The 16,360-nt window shown below is 42.7% G+C and overlaps 1 protein-coding gene across 2 annotated transcripts; it reads left to right on the plus strand.

The window, feature by feature from the left end:
* The first annotated feature begins 5,464 nt into the window (after positions 1-5,464).
* LOC138765185 (CMRF35-like molecule 5) lies at positions 5,465-15,950 on the plus strand. 2 transcript variants are annotated; one of them, XM_069942101.1, is made up of 5 exons: positions 5,465-5,573; positions 7,897-8,229; positions 8,411-8,456; positions 10,509-10,601; positions 13,752-15,950. In XM_069942101.1, exons 1-5 carry the CDS (start codon positions 5,534-5,536, stop codon positions 13,831-13,833), a joined length of 594 nt encoding a protein of 197 aa, XP_069798202.1. In that variant the 5' UTR covers positions 5,465-5,533; the 3' UTR covers positions 13,834-15,950. The 2 variants fall into 2 exon arrangements, with proteins under 2 accessions (XP_069798202.1, XP_069798203.1); XM_069942102.1 differs by having other exon boundaries at positions 10,509-10,619; positions 13,752-13,840.
* The last annotated feature ends 410 nt before the right edge of the window (positions 15,951-16,360 follow it).

A 16,360-nucleotide genomic window follows, 5' to 3' on the forward strand; every position in this document is an offset into this window, starting at 1 on the left:
ACTCCAACTTACATATAAAGCATCTTTAACAGAGTAACAAATCTCAAGCCCCTGCAAAGAAGAATTTTTAAATACAATCTTGTTCTACAACACAAAAGGAGATACTAAGTCAGGGGATGCACTGCAAATGATAAATGAGCAAAATAACTTTTCCCCCATTCTTACAATCAGCCTTAGTTCAAGGGAAATCTTGCAAGTAATAGACTATTTAAGTTCATTTGAAAGTTTGGTTCCAGTGTGACCGAAACTGGGTTTATAAATGAATAGATAATAACAGGCACTTCCTTTTAAAGGAACCCTAACCTCCAGCAAAGTGATTGGGGACGAAAGAAGATCTAATTAGTATTGGAGCGAAAGCCTTATCATGGTATCCACAGGAGTTCCAGGTCCCTGGTGCATAGACCAGGAAGCTTTGGACATACAGCACGGTAACAGGCCCTTTCAGCCCACGAGCCCAGTTACACCCCATTAACCTACAACCCCAGATACGTTTTGAAGGGTGGGAGGAAACCGGAGCCCCTGGGGAAAACCCACACAGATGTAGGGAGAATGTGCAAACTCCTTACAGACTGCGCAGGATTTGTACCCCAGTCCCGATCACCAGCGCTGTAACAACGTAGCGCTAACTGCTATGATAAGCATGTTATCCCATTTATCGGCTTTGCAAACCATGGAAGCTGGATAAAATCTGGAGTGTATTGCAATGAAGATGGGTGAGGCCACAAACATTACAGATTGGTCCCACATTTGCCAAAGTTGCTTTGAAGGTTAAAAAATAAATTCCATCTCCAACTCGACTAAAGGAAAACTGCAGATTCTGGAAATCTGAAATAAAAATAGAACATTCTGGAAACATTCGGCAACATCTGAGGGAACAGCTAACATTTCAAGTCAGAGACTCCTCATCAGAAACAGGAAAGAGTGAAAGAGAAAATAGTTGAATACTGCAGAGAAGCTGTCGGGAGAGGAGATGGAATAACTGGACAGGGCTCCATCAGTGACACTGGAGCATCTTCACCAGGGGCGAAGCCAGGTTCTAATGTGAGGGGAAGCAAGCACCGAAAAAAGACCATCACGACACATACCGGAATGTTGCGTCAGTGGTTGAATGGCGGGCCACACTGAATTTTCGGCCAGAGGTGGAGGGAGCTCTCCTGAGTCTGTCAGAACGCAAGTAAAGTCATACTTCCAGAAGAGATCAATGGAGATTAGTTCTGTCCTTAAATGTACGTGAATTGTGAATAAACGATAGGAAACCACAGACCACAGGCGTCTTCATAGCCTTACAGTGTGTACAATATTTTTGTGAAATGAATGATAATCTCAACTCAAATGAAACACGTAGGAAAGCATTGGGAAGAAAAGAGGAATGCCTTCAAAACTGAGTGAAGTCTAATTCTGTAACTGATTATATACATGAGTAAAATCCCGTGTTGTGCTGAGACTGATGTCAGTTCTGCAATGGGTGTCAGGAGCTGTTTATCCTCATGCCTTTCCCTGGTTATATCTTTATTCGAAAATGAGCATCGACATGGGTGGACAGTAAAGATCAGGGCCCTTGTTGATCCGAACTGGTAGCAGTGTCACCTTGTTTAGGGGAGCCGGGACTTGTTTAGGGGAGCCGGGACTTGTTTAGGGGAGCCGGGACTTGTTTAGGGGAGCCGGGACTTGTTTAGGGGAGCCGGGACTTGTTTAGGGGAGCCGGGACTTGTTTAGGGGAGCCGGGACTTGTTTAGGGGAGCCGGGACTTGTTTAGGGGAGCCGGGACTTGTTTAGGGGAGCCGGGACTTGTTTAGGGGAGCCGGGACTTGTTTAGGGGAGCCGGGATTTGTTTGTTTAGGGGAGCCGGGACTTGTTTAGGGGAGCCGGGACTTGTTTAGGGGAGCCGGGACTTGTTTAGGGGAGCCGGGACTTGTTTAGGGGAGCCGGGACTTGTTTAGGGGAGCCGGGACTTGTTTAGGGGAGCCGAGACTTGTTTAGGGGAGCCGGGACTTGTTTAGGGGAGCCGGGACTTGTTTAGGGGAGCCGGGACGTTTAGGGGAGCCGGGACTTGTTTAGGGGAGCCGGGACTTGTTTAGGGGAGCCGGGACTTGTTTAGGGGAGCCGGGACTTGTTTAGGGGAGCCGGGACTTGTTTAGGGGAGCCGGGACTTGTTTAGGGGAGCCGGGACTTGTTTAGGGGAGCTGGGACTTTGCCCATGCACAACCCATGAACTCTAGGACCTACCATCCTGTGCTTCCTGTTGACTGGTCCCAAGAATTCTATCGAGCTGGAAGCCCCTTTTAAGGTTTCAGCTGGTCTGCGCACATAACTAAACAAGGCCATGCGGGGGAGAAGTAGTTGAATAAAGCAAAGAGTTCGGGGTGGGGAGGCAAATAAAACAGTTTGTCCTCAGTTTACTGCAACATTTAACATTGATGCTTTTTTTAAACATACTGAGTGAGGGTGCAGAGACCATGCCTTGGAGCACATTTCAAGTGAGTAGATGGGAGAGCATGTGCAGTTCTTCCTTTTCACCCCAACTCCTGTGATGCACTGGTGGCCACCAGCACAACACAAGAGACTGGGCAGTGAGATCATAGTTCAAAAAGGTGCCACTTTTGAATAATGTGCTCAGGGGGAGCGGTCGCCCCCCCGGCCCACCACCCCCCCCCCAGCTGCACTCCCCCCTCCAGAGTTGGAGTCATAAAGTCACAGCAAAGAAGCAGGCCCTTCATCCCATCATATTCATGCTCTCCTGCTTTGCCCCTATTAGAACCTATATAAGTGTCTATCTAAATGTCTCCAACGTAATAATTGTATCTCATTCCTCCGCCTCTCCTTATGACTAAAATCCTCCAATCCAGTCAAAATCATGGCGAGTCTGTTCTGCACTCTCTCTAGTGCAATCATCTCCTCTCTATATCATGGCAACCAGAAGTGCACACAATGCTCCAAGTGTGGACTATCCAGTGTTTTGTAAATTTGCAAAGGAATCTCCCAACTCCATGCTGCGATCTCTGAAGACAAATATTCTGTAAACCTTCTTCCCCTCCCTTGCAACCTGTGCTGCAGTTTTCAGGGAACAATTGACACTTGTATACTAGATCCCACTGTTCATCCGCCTTCCTTAGTGCCCTATATACGTCCTACACCAATTTTACTTCAAAAATGCATCACTTCTGATTTCTCAGGATTAACTTCCATTCACTAATTTCTGCTCAACTTTCCAACTGACTTACATCTTGTTGTGGCCTTAACAATTGTCCTCAATATCACAACACCTCCAATTTCCATATCATTTACATCATATCTCTTACATTCACATCAAAGTTGTAAATATAAATTACAACAGCAAAGGATCCAGCACAAATCCCTGTCAAATACTACTTCTCACACATTTCCAATAAGAGTAACATCCTTCCAGAACCACTTTTGTCCCCCATCACCCAGTAAACTTTGGATCCAAATAGTCAGCTCAACATGGACCCCATATGTCTTCGCCTTTTGGTCCAGTGCACAATACAAGACCTCAAGAATTGCTCCAATAGCCCATTTGATCTCATCGCATCTTATTATTGATATTCTCTTTGTCCTATTCATTTTTCCTGTCCACTTCTCTTTTCCACGGAAGCTGTCTGGCCTGCTGAGTGTTTCCAGCATTTTCAGTCAATAATTTTTACCTCACCTTCAGCCAGGCACACATTAAGGTAAATTATTTGTCAAATACTTCATTTAATGTCATTGGCTTCTTTAGACCAGTGGTTCTCAACCTTTTTCTTTCCATTCACATCCCACTTTAAGTAATCCCTATGCCATCAGGGCTCTGGGATGAGTAAGGATTGCTTAAGGTGGGATGTGGCTGGGAAGGGAAGGTTAAGAATCATTGTTCTAGACCCAATAGTTACTGAAATATTTTGCTAAGAAAAATTGTCATTGGCCCATTTTTTTTGGAGTTCTGAAACCATGCACATAACAAGTCAATTAAGTACGATTAAAGCAGTAGTTTTCAGACTTTTTCTTTCCATCCACATGCCACCTGAAGTAATCCCTTACTCATCATAGAGCACCTTTGGCGTAGGGGTTACTTCAGATGGTATGAAAGTGGAAAGAAAAAGTTTGAAAACCACTGCTTTCGACAGTGTCTGCTGCTTCACACATGTTTTGATTGCCTCTCAATGGTGGAGTAATTCAACATTCCATTCCCTCTCGGACAGTGGTTTTCAAGCATCTCTTCCACTCACATACCACCTTAAGTAATCCCTTTCTACCCTATGCCACAGGTGCTCTGTGGTTAGTAAGGGATTACTTAAGTTGCTATGTGAGAGGAAACAACAGGTTAAGAACCACTGCTCTAGGAGATCATTTATTACCATATACAAAAATTCACTCATGAAAATGAGCCTTTTGTCAGTCAAGGCTTAATATCCATTACTCTGGCTTGCCGAGAGATAGAACCAGCTCACAGAAAAAGAGCAAAGTACTGTATTTTTACACATATAAGGTGTTTTTTACAAACCAGGTATCCCCCCCACCCCATCCGCTGCGTGTTATATGCGCATGCACACTATACAAGAATATTGTTACATGTTGAAAATACACACACAATTTATAGCAGGCGTGGGAAAGTTGCATCAGCAATTTATAGCAAACGTGGAAATGTAATAGCAGCAATGAAAGAATGTGCACAATTTATAGCGGGCATGAGAAATTTTGATCTCGGGAAAATCTCTTTGACCTGAGTGCTATGGTATTCCAAGAAACAGGATATTCTGAGTAGGGCACTGAACCTTATCAATGTTAACTGAACAGACCCATCCCCTGAGAGAGGAGTTTAACGTATCAAGTGCCTCTGATCTGAGACAACATTGGGATGATTTTGCCCTGATATCAGTTTAATCATCCTTATTACATCAAATCAAGCCATAAATATCTCAATTGCACACTATTTTTAACAAGATAAGGTTTCACTTAAAGAAAGGCTTTTTAAATCATGACAGAATTAAAAATCCTGCTTAACTCTGAAGCCTCTCTTTGATCTATTGAATTGATTCCTCTCCAAAGCTTGTTAACGTGTTGCAGGAGGATATCATCTCTTTAATGGGCGATTGCCACCTCTGGGGGAAATTGAATGAGTGTAAAGCACGGGAGATTAATTGTGGCAGATAGTAGGACCTCACACTCTCCACGATCCAACCTCTCCAATCTGCACCTGCCTACATTTTGCTCATATCTCAATGAAGGGCTCAGGTTCGAGGCATTAGTTATGTATCTTTATTCAAATTGCTCTTGTGAATTGGAATGTAGGCTATAACATCCGCGTGGTATTAGTGCTTATACAGATATATCTTTACTCAATTTATGATTTTGTGAACATTATATGCGTGTGCTCATTATACGAGTGAAAATACAGTAATCCATTTCTGACTAGTCCCTTCCCCGTCCCTATAAATATACCAATTAATTTTGAAACTCCTATAGACAGTCAAGCAGTATCAAGATATGAAATAGGAACAATATCACAAGTTTCACCAGGATTCAAAAATAGAAAGCAATGGACTTTGCATTCCTTTATTTTGTGATCTCCTTCTCAGGTAAGTGACAACAATTACCCTTCAAGATTGGTAATATTGGTTTTTAGTGGAACTAGGGACAATTAGCAGAGGTGTGCTTGTCTAATTGTAAGTTTGTTCACATGAGCAGTTGAGTTAAGTGCATGGAAAACCTCACAGTCTCCATGATCGAACCTCTCCAATCTGCTCCTGCCTATGGTTTGCTCATATCTCAATGAAGGGCTCAGGTTTGAGTGTTGGTTATGTATCTTTATCTTCGCTTTGTGGCCTGTTGAGTTTCTCCGGCATCGTTTTTTTTACTGCTGGGTACATTGTTCCCATAGAATCAAATGTATCTAACCGTGGGAACAGAAATATCTCAACCAGCACGTCCTACTCCTCTGGGTGGTTGTAAGAGTCTATTGTACACAAATTAGCTGCCATTACCACAAACATTGCACTCAAAAATGTTGTAATGGTTGCAAATTGCTTTGTTCGGACGATGATCCAAGCTTTCCTTGCGTCCTTCAGCTTTTGTGCATTTCCTAGAACCATAGAACAAAACAGGCTCTTCAGATCTTCTAGTCTGTGTTGAAGTATTATTCTCCCTAGGTCCACAAGTCTGTACCCCAACCATAGCCCTCCATACCCCACTTCATGATTGAGCCCACATTCAACACTTCAGCTGGCAGCCTGTTCCACACTCCCACTACTCACTGTGTGAAGAGGTTCCCCCTCATGTTCCCCCTTTCACCCTTAACCCATGTCCTCTGGTTTGTATTTCACCTACCCTAAGTGGAAAAAAAAGGTCTGTCTAGACCTCTCATAATTTTAAATACCTCTATCAAATCCCCCCCTCATTCTTCTACACACCAGGGCACAAAATCCTAAACTGTTTAACTTTTTCCTGTAACTTAATTCCTGAAGTCAGGGCAACATCCCAGTAAATCCTTTTCAAATAATTAAAACCATTTCAAGGACTGACATGTCTCAACGGAGTGGCACAGAATTGCCTGCTCTTAGTTTGTTTTTATCACTTTCTATTTGTTACTACTCTAACCCAGCCATTCTCAAAAGGCCACACCACATTTAAGTAAAAGCCTGGGTTTCTTTTCCCCTCACTCAACTTAAGTTACAGTGCCAGTGTTTGTACGTTCTCCCCGTGTCTGCCTGGGATTCCTCCACATGTTCCGGTTTCCCCTGCCATTCAAAACATAGGTTGTAGGTTAACTGGGGCATGAGCTTGTTGGCTGGAAGGCCTGCTACCGTGCTGTATGGCTGGAATAAAAAAATTAAATTTTTTTAATGTTTTTTTTATGTCATCTGAAGGAGAGAAGTACAGAAGAAACCAAAACTTGACTGCTTCACGGGGAAGTGGTCCATTAAACTTTCAGCAATCCAGGGGAGGGGGAGGCACCATAGCCAAAAAAAAAGGTTTCGAATGGCTGTGGACTGTTCTGAACCATACAATCCGAGATTAAGAACGATTTAGTGATTATGCCAAAAGACGGTGCTAATTGATATTAAGAACTGTGAAATTATCTCAAAGCATAGAACATTACTGGCCCCTTTGGCCCTTCTAGTCTGTGCTGAACCATTTTTTTACCTCCTCCCACTGACCTGCATCCGGTCTGTAGCCCTCAATACCTCTGCTGTCCATGTACCTGTCCAAATTCATCTTAAATGTTAAAATTGAGCCCTCATTCACCACCTCAGCTAGCAGCTCGTTCCACTCTCTCTGTGAAGAAGTTCCCCCTCATGGACTCTGAAGCCAAATACAATCTGCTGGGGGGTCTCAGCAGGTTGAGCATCATTAGTGGGAGTCTTGATGAAGTCCTCCAGCCGGAATCAACCATTCATTTCCTCCTGCTGATCGACCTGTTGAGTTCCTTCAGCTGATGGTGAGAACTTCTGAGTCCTTGGATTGGAGGAATGGCAGGTGATAGGGAGCGTATTTTCAAATTACCTTAAACTCTTTAGTATATGCTCAGATTTTTCTTGTTTAATATAATTTGGCCACTCCATTATGAAGTCTCATTGAGGGATGAGTATCCCGAAGAATTTCTCCTCTTGTCTGGTTCACTGCTCCCCTCGTTATACCCATTGCTCTCTACTACCCTCTCACCTGTATATCCAACCATCAACCTACGCTCCTCCCCCTTCCCTTTCTTCCCTCCTCTCCTCTCCTCCTCCTCCCTCCCACCTCTACTTGTTTTTTCCAAATTCCTGACGAAGGGCTCAGAGCCAAAACGTTGACTGTCTTTTACTTCCTGCTGGCCTGCTGGATTTCTCCAGCGCGTTTATGTACCGCACCTGTTACAATTATTATATTTTAACATGTACTTTATCTTTTCACATTGAACAGTTACAAAAGCTGCTCTAAGTGGACCTCTTGAAGTAAATGGATCAGAGGGGCAATCAGTCAATATCACATGTACATATAGTACATTTTATCACCACCTTTTAAAGTACTGGTGCAAAGGCAAAGAGCAGTCAACCTGTACCATTCTAGTGAAGACCCGAGGCACCACAACGTCAAATGCTGATGGCAGGATATCAATTACAGCTGATGATACAGCTGGGGAGTTTACAGTCACAATGAAACAGCTGACGTTGAGTGACCAAGGCTGGTATTGGTGTGCGATTACCACACGGTTCGTCAATCTGCATCATCCTGTAAACCTTAAGGTCATTGAAAGTAAGGTTTCAATCTACTTTTGCCAATTGTTCAGCAGAATTACAATTCTATTAAGAAATGAAACTATTCACTGTTGGCATTAATTTCATGCTGCCTTGCATTAAGTTTTAGATCTTTAATATAAATTGATGCATATTTACCTGCACAGCATTCTTACAGTTGTTTACCTCATACTTAACAGGTCATCGGTCACTTTTGACAGCTCAATCACCAGGAAAGGAAATTGGGTAAAGGAAACATTTTCTAAATCTGCATTATTGTAGAGATTGAATGATATTTCACACTGTCCAAAGGATTATTATAGATTATTTGATGTTGAGAGAATTATACGTGGTCTCCATTCAAAATGTCAACCACCTCTCTGCCTCCACAGGTGCTGCCTGGCCCATTGACCCCCCCTCCCCCCACACCCACCCCCAGCAATTTGCCTTTGGCATAGGTTTCTCGAATACAGATTTAGAATCAAAAGTGATGTTACATACCACGTAAAAGTGAAAATTATGTGGTGGAAAATCAACAGCTTGTGTTGATGGCCCATGCCCTGATCTTGTAATTGCAATGTAAAAAATATCAACACTTGTTGACATTAAACCATGAAACTGGCAGAGGTTCATTGGTTTCTGATCATTTGTAGTTTCACTCAGAAATCCCCAATTTGACTATTGTGTCCTGCAGAGTTTGCTACCTTCCATCCCAACTCCACTACCCTCAAGAGAACTTGGTTAAATTGAGAAAAAAAAATACTTTGTGTATAAGGTGAGGGGAGGAACATTTAAGGGAGACATCAGGGGCAAGTTTTTTTTTTACACAGAGAGTAGTGGGTGCCTGGAAAACATTGCTGGTACAATAGACTCTTGGACAGGCACATGGATGCAAGAAAAATATAATGGGTGTGAGTTAGATTGTTGAGTAGGTATATATAAGTCAGCACAACATCATGGGCCAAGGTCCTGTACTGTGCTGTATGTTCCAAAAAAAAACTTTAAAGTAATAAAAAGAGGAGTGATTCCTTTTCTTGTGATACCACTTCTGGTTCTTCAATGGCCCTTTTGGGAAGGAAATCTGCCATTCTTAAATAACCATTTAACAATTACAGCATAGAAACAGGCCAGTTTGGCCCTTCTAGTCCATGCTGAACACCTTCTCCCATCTAGTCCCATTGATCCACACCTGGGCCATGACCTTCCATATGTCTCCCATCCATATACCTATCCAATTTTTCCTAAAGTGTTAAAATCGATCCTGTATCTATCACTTGGCCAGGAGTTCATTCCACACTCCCACCACCCTCTGAGTGAAGAAATGCCCCCTCGTGTTTCCGCTAAACTTTTATCCCTTCAATCTCAATCCATGCCTTATTGGAATCTCCCCCACTCAATGGAAAAAGCCTGACGCTACCTGTCCCCCTCATCTATGTATTGATTTAGAAAACTTTCCTGCCCCAGCCTAGGTGTTGCTTAGCACTCAATGAAATGGTCCAATTCCTTGCATCCAGTTTGCATGATGATCTGCTGGTTCATGAGATGCAGAAAAAAAACACAGAGACAGAACAAAGAGGTTAGAATTATGGGCAGCTCGCAAAAGGGTTGGGTAACACCTCACTTGGAGATTTGTTCTCTTTTTCTCAATCAGATATCCCTGAATTTGAGTCAAGTGCTGGAGTTTCATCAGTCTGATTCTTGGGCTAAGCGAGATGGCCAAAGTAGATCGGTCCATGTTTCCTGGAAGGATGGTTAGAATAGATAATAGGGGACTATTTTCTAGTGGGAGTTTTAAGACAAAAGGCATTCAGTAGTTTCAGGATAAAGCCACCAATAATTTAGAACAGAGGCAAGGACATCTTTATTTATGCAGGAGATTGTAGACTTCAAGAAAGTTCTAACCCAAGGACCTATGGATGCTCAGTCGATGAGTTAGATAGATATCACCCATCCTTTGTCATGACTGGAGCTGCCTACCATAATAGTAATGGTGGACCACCTTCACCAAAAGGACTGCAGTGGTTCATCACCCACCTTATCAAAGGCAATTAAGGTTGGACAATAGATGTTGACATTGACAGCAGTACCTTGATCAAGAAGATATTCAATGCTGAGACGATGGATGTTGACAGGGGGATAGGGCAGAAAAATGAATAGGATCAGTCATGATTTTACTGAATAAGTGGAGCTTATTGGGGTCGCCAAACACCATCTTGCTCTTGTAATCAAGTGAAAATAATGGGTCACACACATTTCTGTACATGGAGTAAGCTCTTCTAATTTTGCCTTTCCTCTCAGGAAAAATAATTCGAAGTACCAAATCATCTGGAGAATTTTACGTTGGAGTTTCCTTGCGATTCTAGTTGTCTGGGGCATAGTGACCGTAAAAATGTAAGCAAAGAAAGACTGGTATGTTTTTTTTTTAAATTAGTCCTTTCTGTCCACTTAATTTCAATAGTAACTACTTCTGGAAGATATTCCTGGAAAACTGCTCCTTGAAACTACTTCTGAAGTGAGAGCAGAACAAACAGTTTAAGGGGTAGTACATTGAGCACAATGCGGTTACGTTGCTAGCATTCAGGATTGGGGTTGGCATCCCCCAACCTGTAAGGTGTTTGTACATTCTCCTTGTGTCTGCATGGGGGCTCCAATTTCCTCCCACCATTCAAAACATACCATGGGTTATAGGTCAATTGGGTGGCACGGGCTCATGGGGTGAAAGGGCTTGTTACCGTGCTGAATGTCTAAAATTAAAATTAAATCTCAGATGTAAGGATTTGCCAATTAAAGAGTGAAACACGAAAATCTGCAGACACCTGCAATTGAAGTAAAAACATAGAAATACTGGAGAAACTCAGCAAGTCTCGCAGTGTCCATAGGAGGTAAAGATATATTACCGACGTTTGAGCCCGAGCCCTACTCAAGTTATAATTTGCCAATTTATACCCGCGGATGAAATCGTAATGAGAATGTTTCTATTGAAACAGTAAAGTTGGTGTCAAAGTTAAATGTACATTCAGTTGTCTGATTCACTCCTTTACAACAACCTCTATGATTCTGTTTCTGATCTCATCAAGATGAGGGAGCTCCTCGCAGGGAAATAAGGGTCCTTTCCTTCTGTTTTCATCCTGTTGGATGAGCTTGCCTTAGAACAGCTCAGTACAGGCCCTTCAGTTCATAATCTTGTGCTGACCTATGTTACCCTGCTTCCCATCAATCCCTTCCCAATGGAGCAGCTGAACTTAATGGATGTTTGGAGAAGGCTTCACTCTAGAGAGAAGGATTATTCCTTCCATTCAAGACAACATGACTCCTACTTGAAGATAGATTACTTTTGGTTGCAGCCCATTTACAGGGCAGGATCATGAAATTGAATACAAGGCGACACTTTTATCAGACCACTCACATCTTGTATTAACTATTGATATGCCAGACAAGAAGGCGACGCCTACATATATTGTTGTTAAAGTGGCCGGATATTTGTAACTTTATTTGGAACCAAATAACAATGTTCTGTGAGACCAACTATAATTCCACTTTTGAGAGCATATTTGAGAGTTCAAATAATTCACTCTGCCTCTAGAATTAAAAAAGAGTAAACAAGGGAGGTGGAAGAATTGGAAAAGGAGATTATAATTTTGGAAAAGGACCTTCAAGGAGTGGGCTCTGAGGATAAACGTAGACAGTTAATTAATAAAAGGCTCAAATAATAATACAATATATACGTATAAAATGGAGAAAATTATAACAAGATCTAAACAGAATGAGAGGAAAGAACCCATAAGGTCCTCTCCTGGCAGTAGAAAGCAGAAGAAGCCTCCAGAACAATAAATGCAATTAAGCAAGACTCGAACAGGATCTCTTATAAACCAGAGGATATAAATGAAGCTTTCATGCAATTTTATGCTAATTTATATGAATCTCAATCGATAGGGGATTTGAATAAAATTCAGTTTCCTGTTGCAATTATTGATACTGTTGTTTTTCTTTTTGATTATTCTTCATTTTAACTGCATGCTGATTGAAAATTCTCAAAATAAAATATTTGGAAAAAATATATCTAATCCTTCCCGCCCTCACACCTATAATCCTCTGTTTATTTGGAAAATTGGATCCAGTTCCTGTCACCTCATGATAGGAAGGATGTGGAAGTTATGGAGAAGGTGCAGAGGAGATTGTCCAGGACGTTGCCTGAATTGGAGAACGTGTCTTATGAGAACGTGTTAACAGAGCTAGGGCTTTTCTCTTTGGAGTGAAGAAGGATGAGAGGTGACTTAATAGAGGCCTACAAGATTCTGAGAGGCATTGATAGGGTGGACAGGAAAGACATGAGGACATTTGTACAAGGTGAGGGGAGGAAAGTTTAGAGGAGACGTCAGAGGTAAGATTTTTACATGGAGAGTGGTGGCTTCCTGGAATGCATTGCCAGGAGTGGTGTTGGAGGCTGGTACAATAGGGACATTTAAAAGATTCTTTGATGGGGACATGAATGAAATAAAAATATAGGCTTATGAGGTAGGGAAGGTTTAGTTTATTGCGTGGGTTTATATGTGTGTACACCATCGTGGGTTAATTTGTTCTATTGCAGGCAGGAAGCTTTAAAGGCCAATAGAAACTTGATGGAAACTGCAGTAAAAAGCTTGTACTTAAGCTATGGGGTTCCAAGAGGGGATGGGTGGGAAACACGTCTTCAATGAGTGTGATTAAACCCCACTCTGTTTGAATCATCATTCTGTAGTCAGAGCCTAGACAGAGTACATAAGACACAGGAGCAGAAATCGGCCTGTGGAGCCCACCCCACCATTCAATATAATCACGCCTGATCTGTCCGAGGACTCAGCTCCATCTGCCTACTCTCTCCCCATAATGCCTACTTTATAAATATCTCTTCAACTCTGGCTTAAACATGGTTAATGAGGCAGCCACTGCTTTCTTAGGCAGAGAATTTCAGAGTCCTCTGAGATCCAGGCAACAGCAGAGCTTTAAGATCTAGTGAGACAGATGCAGCCAGAGGGGCTGGGACAGATGATATCCCAGGACTTGCCTTTACCTCTCCAAGGCAACACACAGCGTAGTTTTCCTCTCTTCCACTCAGAGTCATAGACTGTACATTGGTTGCCTGGTCCTGCTGGGTGCTTTGACATTGGTTGCCTGGTCCTGCTGGGTGCTTTGACATTGGTTGCCTGGTCCTGCTGGGTGCTTTGACATTGGTTGCCTGGTCCTGCTGGGTGCTTTGACATTGGTTGCCTGGTCCTGCTGGGTGCTTTGACATTGGTTGCCTGGTCCTGCTGGGTGCTTTGACATTGGTTGCCTGGTCCTGCTGGGTGCTTTGACATTGGTTGCCTGGTCCTGCTGGGTGCTTTGACATTGGTTGCCTGGTCCTGCTGGGTGCTTTGACATTTTCTGCTTTTATTCCTTGATACAATAGTACCTTCTAACATACTGTTTCTAAATTGATGATTGTTAAGTACAAATTGACGGGACACAATGGTGGCATTCCGTTTGGCCAGATGTGAGTCATTCTTTGGTTTTGTTTTCCAGGGTGAGGGGATCTTTTATCATATCGGGCTGCCCTGCAGATCATCTTCACCTTCAGCTCTCTGAAGAACACCCAGCCAACTGAAGAGGAACAACGGCCTGCTGTGTGTTCTGTGTCACTACACGTAGACCACATCAGCCCACAGATATCATGCAAAAACTGTGCTGTCAAACCAACGACTCTCTCCCAGGGCTTCTGCTCCCTAAGTACAAGGAAAAGACAGCATACCTGAGGGAGGGGGTTTGCTACACAATGTAAAACTTCACTATTCTCAGTTAATCCCCTAACCATGGATTGGAAAGCATAAATAGTGGGAGTGGGGAAAATCGATCTGTGGGGAAAAGTACATGTATAATGTATGATTTAGCTGCACTAAATTTAACCACTGGTGACCTAACTTTTTTTTCCTAAATGTAGACATTCAACAGGCCCTTCCTGCCCACAAGCCCAAGATGCCAAATTACAACCACAATATGTTTCGAAGGATGGGAGAAAACCTGCATAGACATGGAGAGAACATACAAACTCCTTATAGATAGCGTCGAATTCAAACCCTGGTCACTAGCGCTGCAGTAGTGTTGCGCTAACCGCTACGCTAACCTCGCCGGCCCTTAACAAATACATCAGTGAAGTTAGTTCCAGCTGGTCAAAGGCTAACAAAAAGTCACATTTCCACATCCTGCTCCTCTGTTCAGTGGCAGTGAAAGTAGAGAGAGTTCACTGCAGGAATGTCTCAACTCCTAGTTTGTTTCTGTTACTTTAATGCTCAAGTGTGAAGTTTCACACTTACAAATTTCAAGTTAGTTCATAACCAGTGAAGCTATGATGGGCTTTTGCACCAAAGCTGACGATGGATAACAGCTTTCTGTCTTGTCAAATCATTTGCTATTTTTTCTCATCCACTCTGATCTCCTGCATCAACTGCATTCCCCTCCATGGTTTTTGGGGATCCTTTCAAAGTTTCAGAGAGGAAGATTGGGAGAGTTCTATGAAATGTCTAACCAGGATGTTTTGATGACTGACAGGGCACCATTACAGTGGGCTGCGGCCATGCAGGAAGTCAGAAACCAATACCTCATTCTTTGAAACAAAAGTCCCAATTTCCCTGCAGATCAGAAAAGCTCCTTATCAAAAGCTCAGGGCCACAAATGAACTTCATACTGGTGCAGAAAAGCAACATTGTTTTGAGTTCCTTATTTGCTTTAATTGCAGCTGGCCATATTTGCAAAATTATTTGTTTTGGGTCATTTCTGAAAACTCGTGATTAAAAAAAAAACACAGAAATGTGGTTGAACTACTGAACTGTTTCACTGGGGAAATAAAAGCATACCCTTGTTTTTTTTTAAATTAACACTTCAAGTGTTGAAAACTATTGCAGAGTTGAGAAATAACGAATTTCCTCATCCAGGCGCCACAAACGATTCAATCATTCTGACAATATGCAAGTTGCTTGCAAGGCCACTGTTCATTGCCCATTCCTTGATCCTTGAGGAAGGGGTGGTTAGTGACCTTCCTGAGCCACTCCAGTGCTTCTGGCCTTGGTGTCCACGCCATTGGGCAGAGAGTTTGGGGTTTAGGCAGCAAGAGACTTTGAAGTCAGGATGTTGTGTGACTTGAACTTCTGATTTGGAGGCATCAGTTGACAGCTCAGAACACAAGTTACAGAATCAGGGGTCTGCCATTCAGTCCTCTGACCCAGTTTTAACGTTTAATAAAATCATGGCTGATGTTGCAGCTCAGAACCACTATCTTGAACTAACTCCACATCCTATTGAATACCCTCAAAGCTCTTTAGGGTAACGAATTCTAATGACGCACTTCCCTATGGATCGCTTCTCTGTCCTTAATCCTATTTTGAGATTGCACCCTTTATTTTGGACACTCACAGCCATGGCATCAATATTGCACCTGGGTTGGCATCACGCATGGGAGGTGAGCATGTTTCAACGAGATTATTTTGCTATCTCCCCGTCTGACAAATCAGCTGACGTGATGAAATTTTGCTGCACTCTCATTTCCAGGGTGTTTATAATATTCCAGGTCTAAGCAGGGTCATACAGAATTGGAGCTAGACATCTCTTATCTTGTAAAACCTTTTGGTAATTAAAGATTGCACGATGTTTATCTTTCCAAGTGCTCACCTATATATTAACTTTTAGTGATTCATTCAATCCATCTGAATAAAATCACCTACTTCCCAATCTCTTGTTATTGCCAGTTTTTTCTGCCAAAGACGGTTCAATTTTTCCATGGTGTGTTCTATCGCACCATTTCCTTGCCCATTCACTGAGTCTGTCCATATCGCCCTCAAGCATGTACATTCTCCTCATAGTTCATGCTGTCACTTGGGCTATTATTATCAGTGAACCTGGATACGTCACACTTGATCCCTTCACTCCATGTATAATCTCAGATTGTGAACTGCTGGATGTCCCAACTGTAATCTCTGTAGCACATGATTTACTGTCCAACATTAGAAAATCTGTCAGTCACGTCAAAGTTAGAGGGTCATGATCAAAGAGATGGAAAGCCGCAAAAACGGACTTTTTAGCCCACCGTGTCTGAGGATCCATCAGCCGCCCATTTATATGGGAAGATGGAACAATACGGG

Source organism: Narcine bancroftii, chromosome 5 (assembly GCF_036971445.1).
Source record: "Narcine bancroftii isolate sNarBan1 chromosome 5, sNarBan1.hap1, whole genome shotgun sequence".
NCBI classification, from domain to species: Eukaryota; Metazoa; Chordata; class Chondrichthyes; order Torpediniformes; family Narcinidae; genus Narcine; species Narcine bancroftii.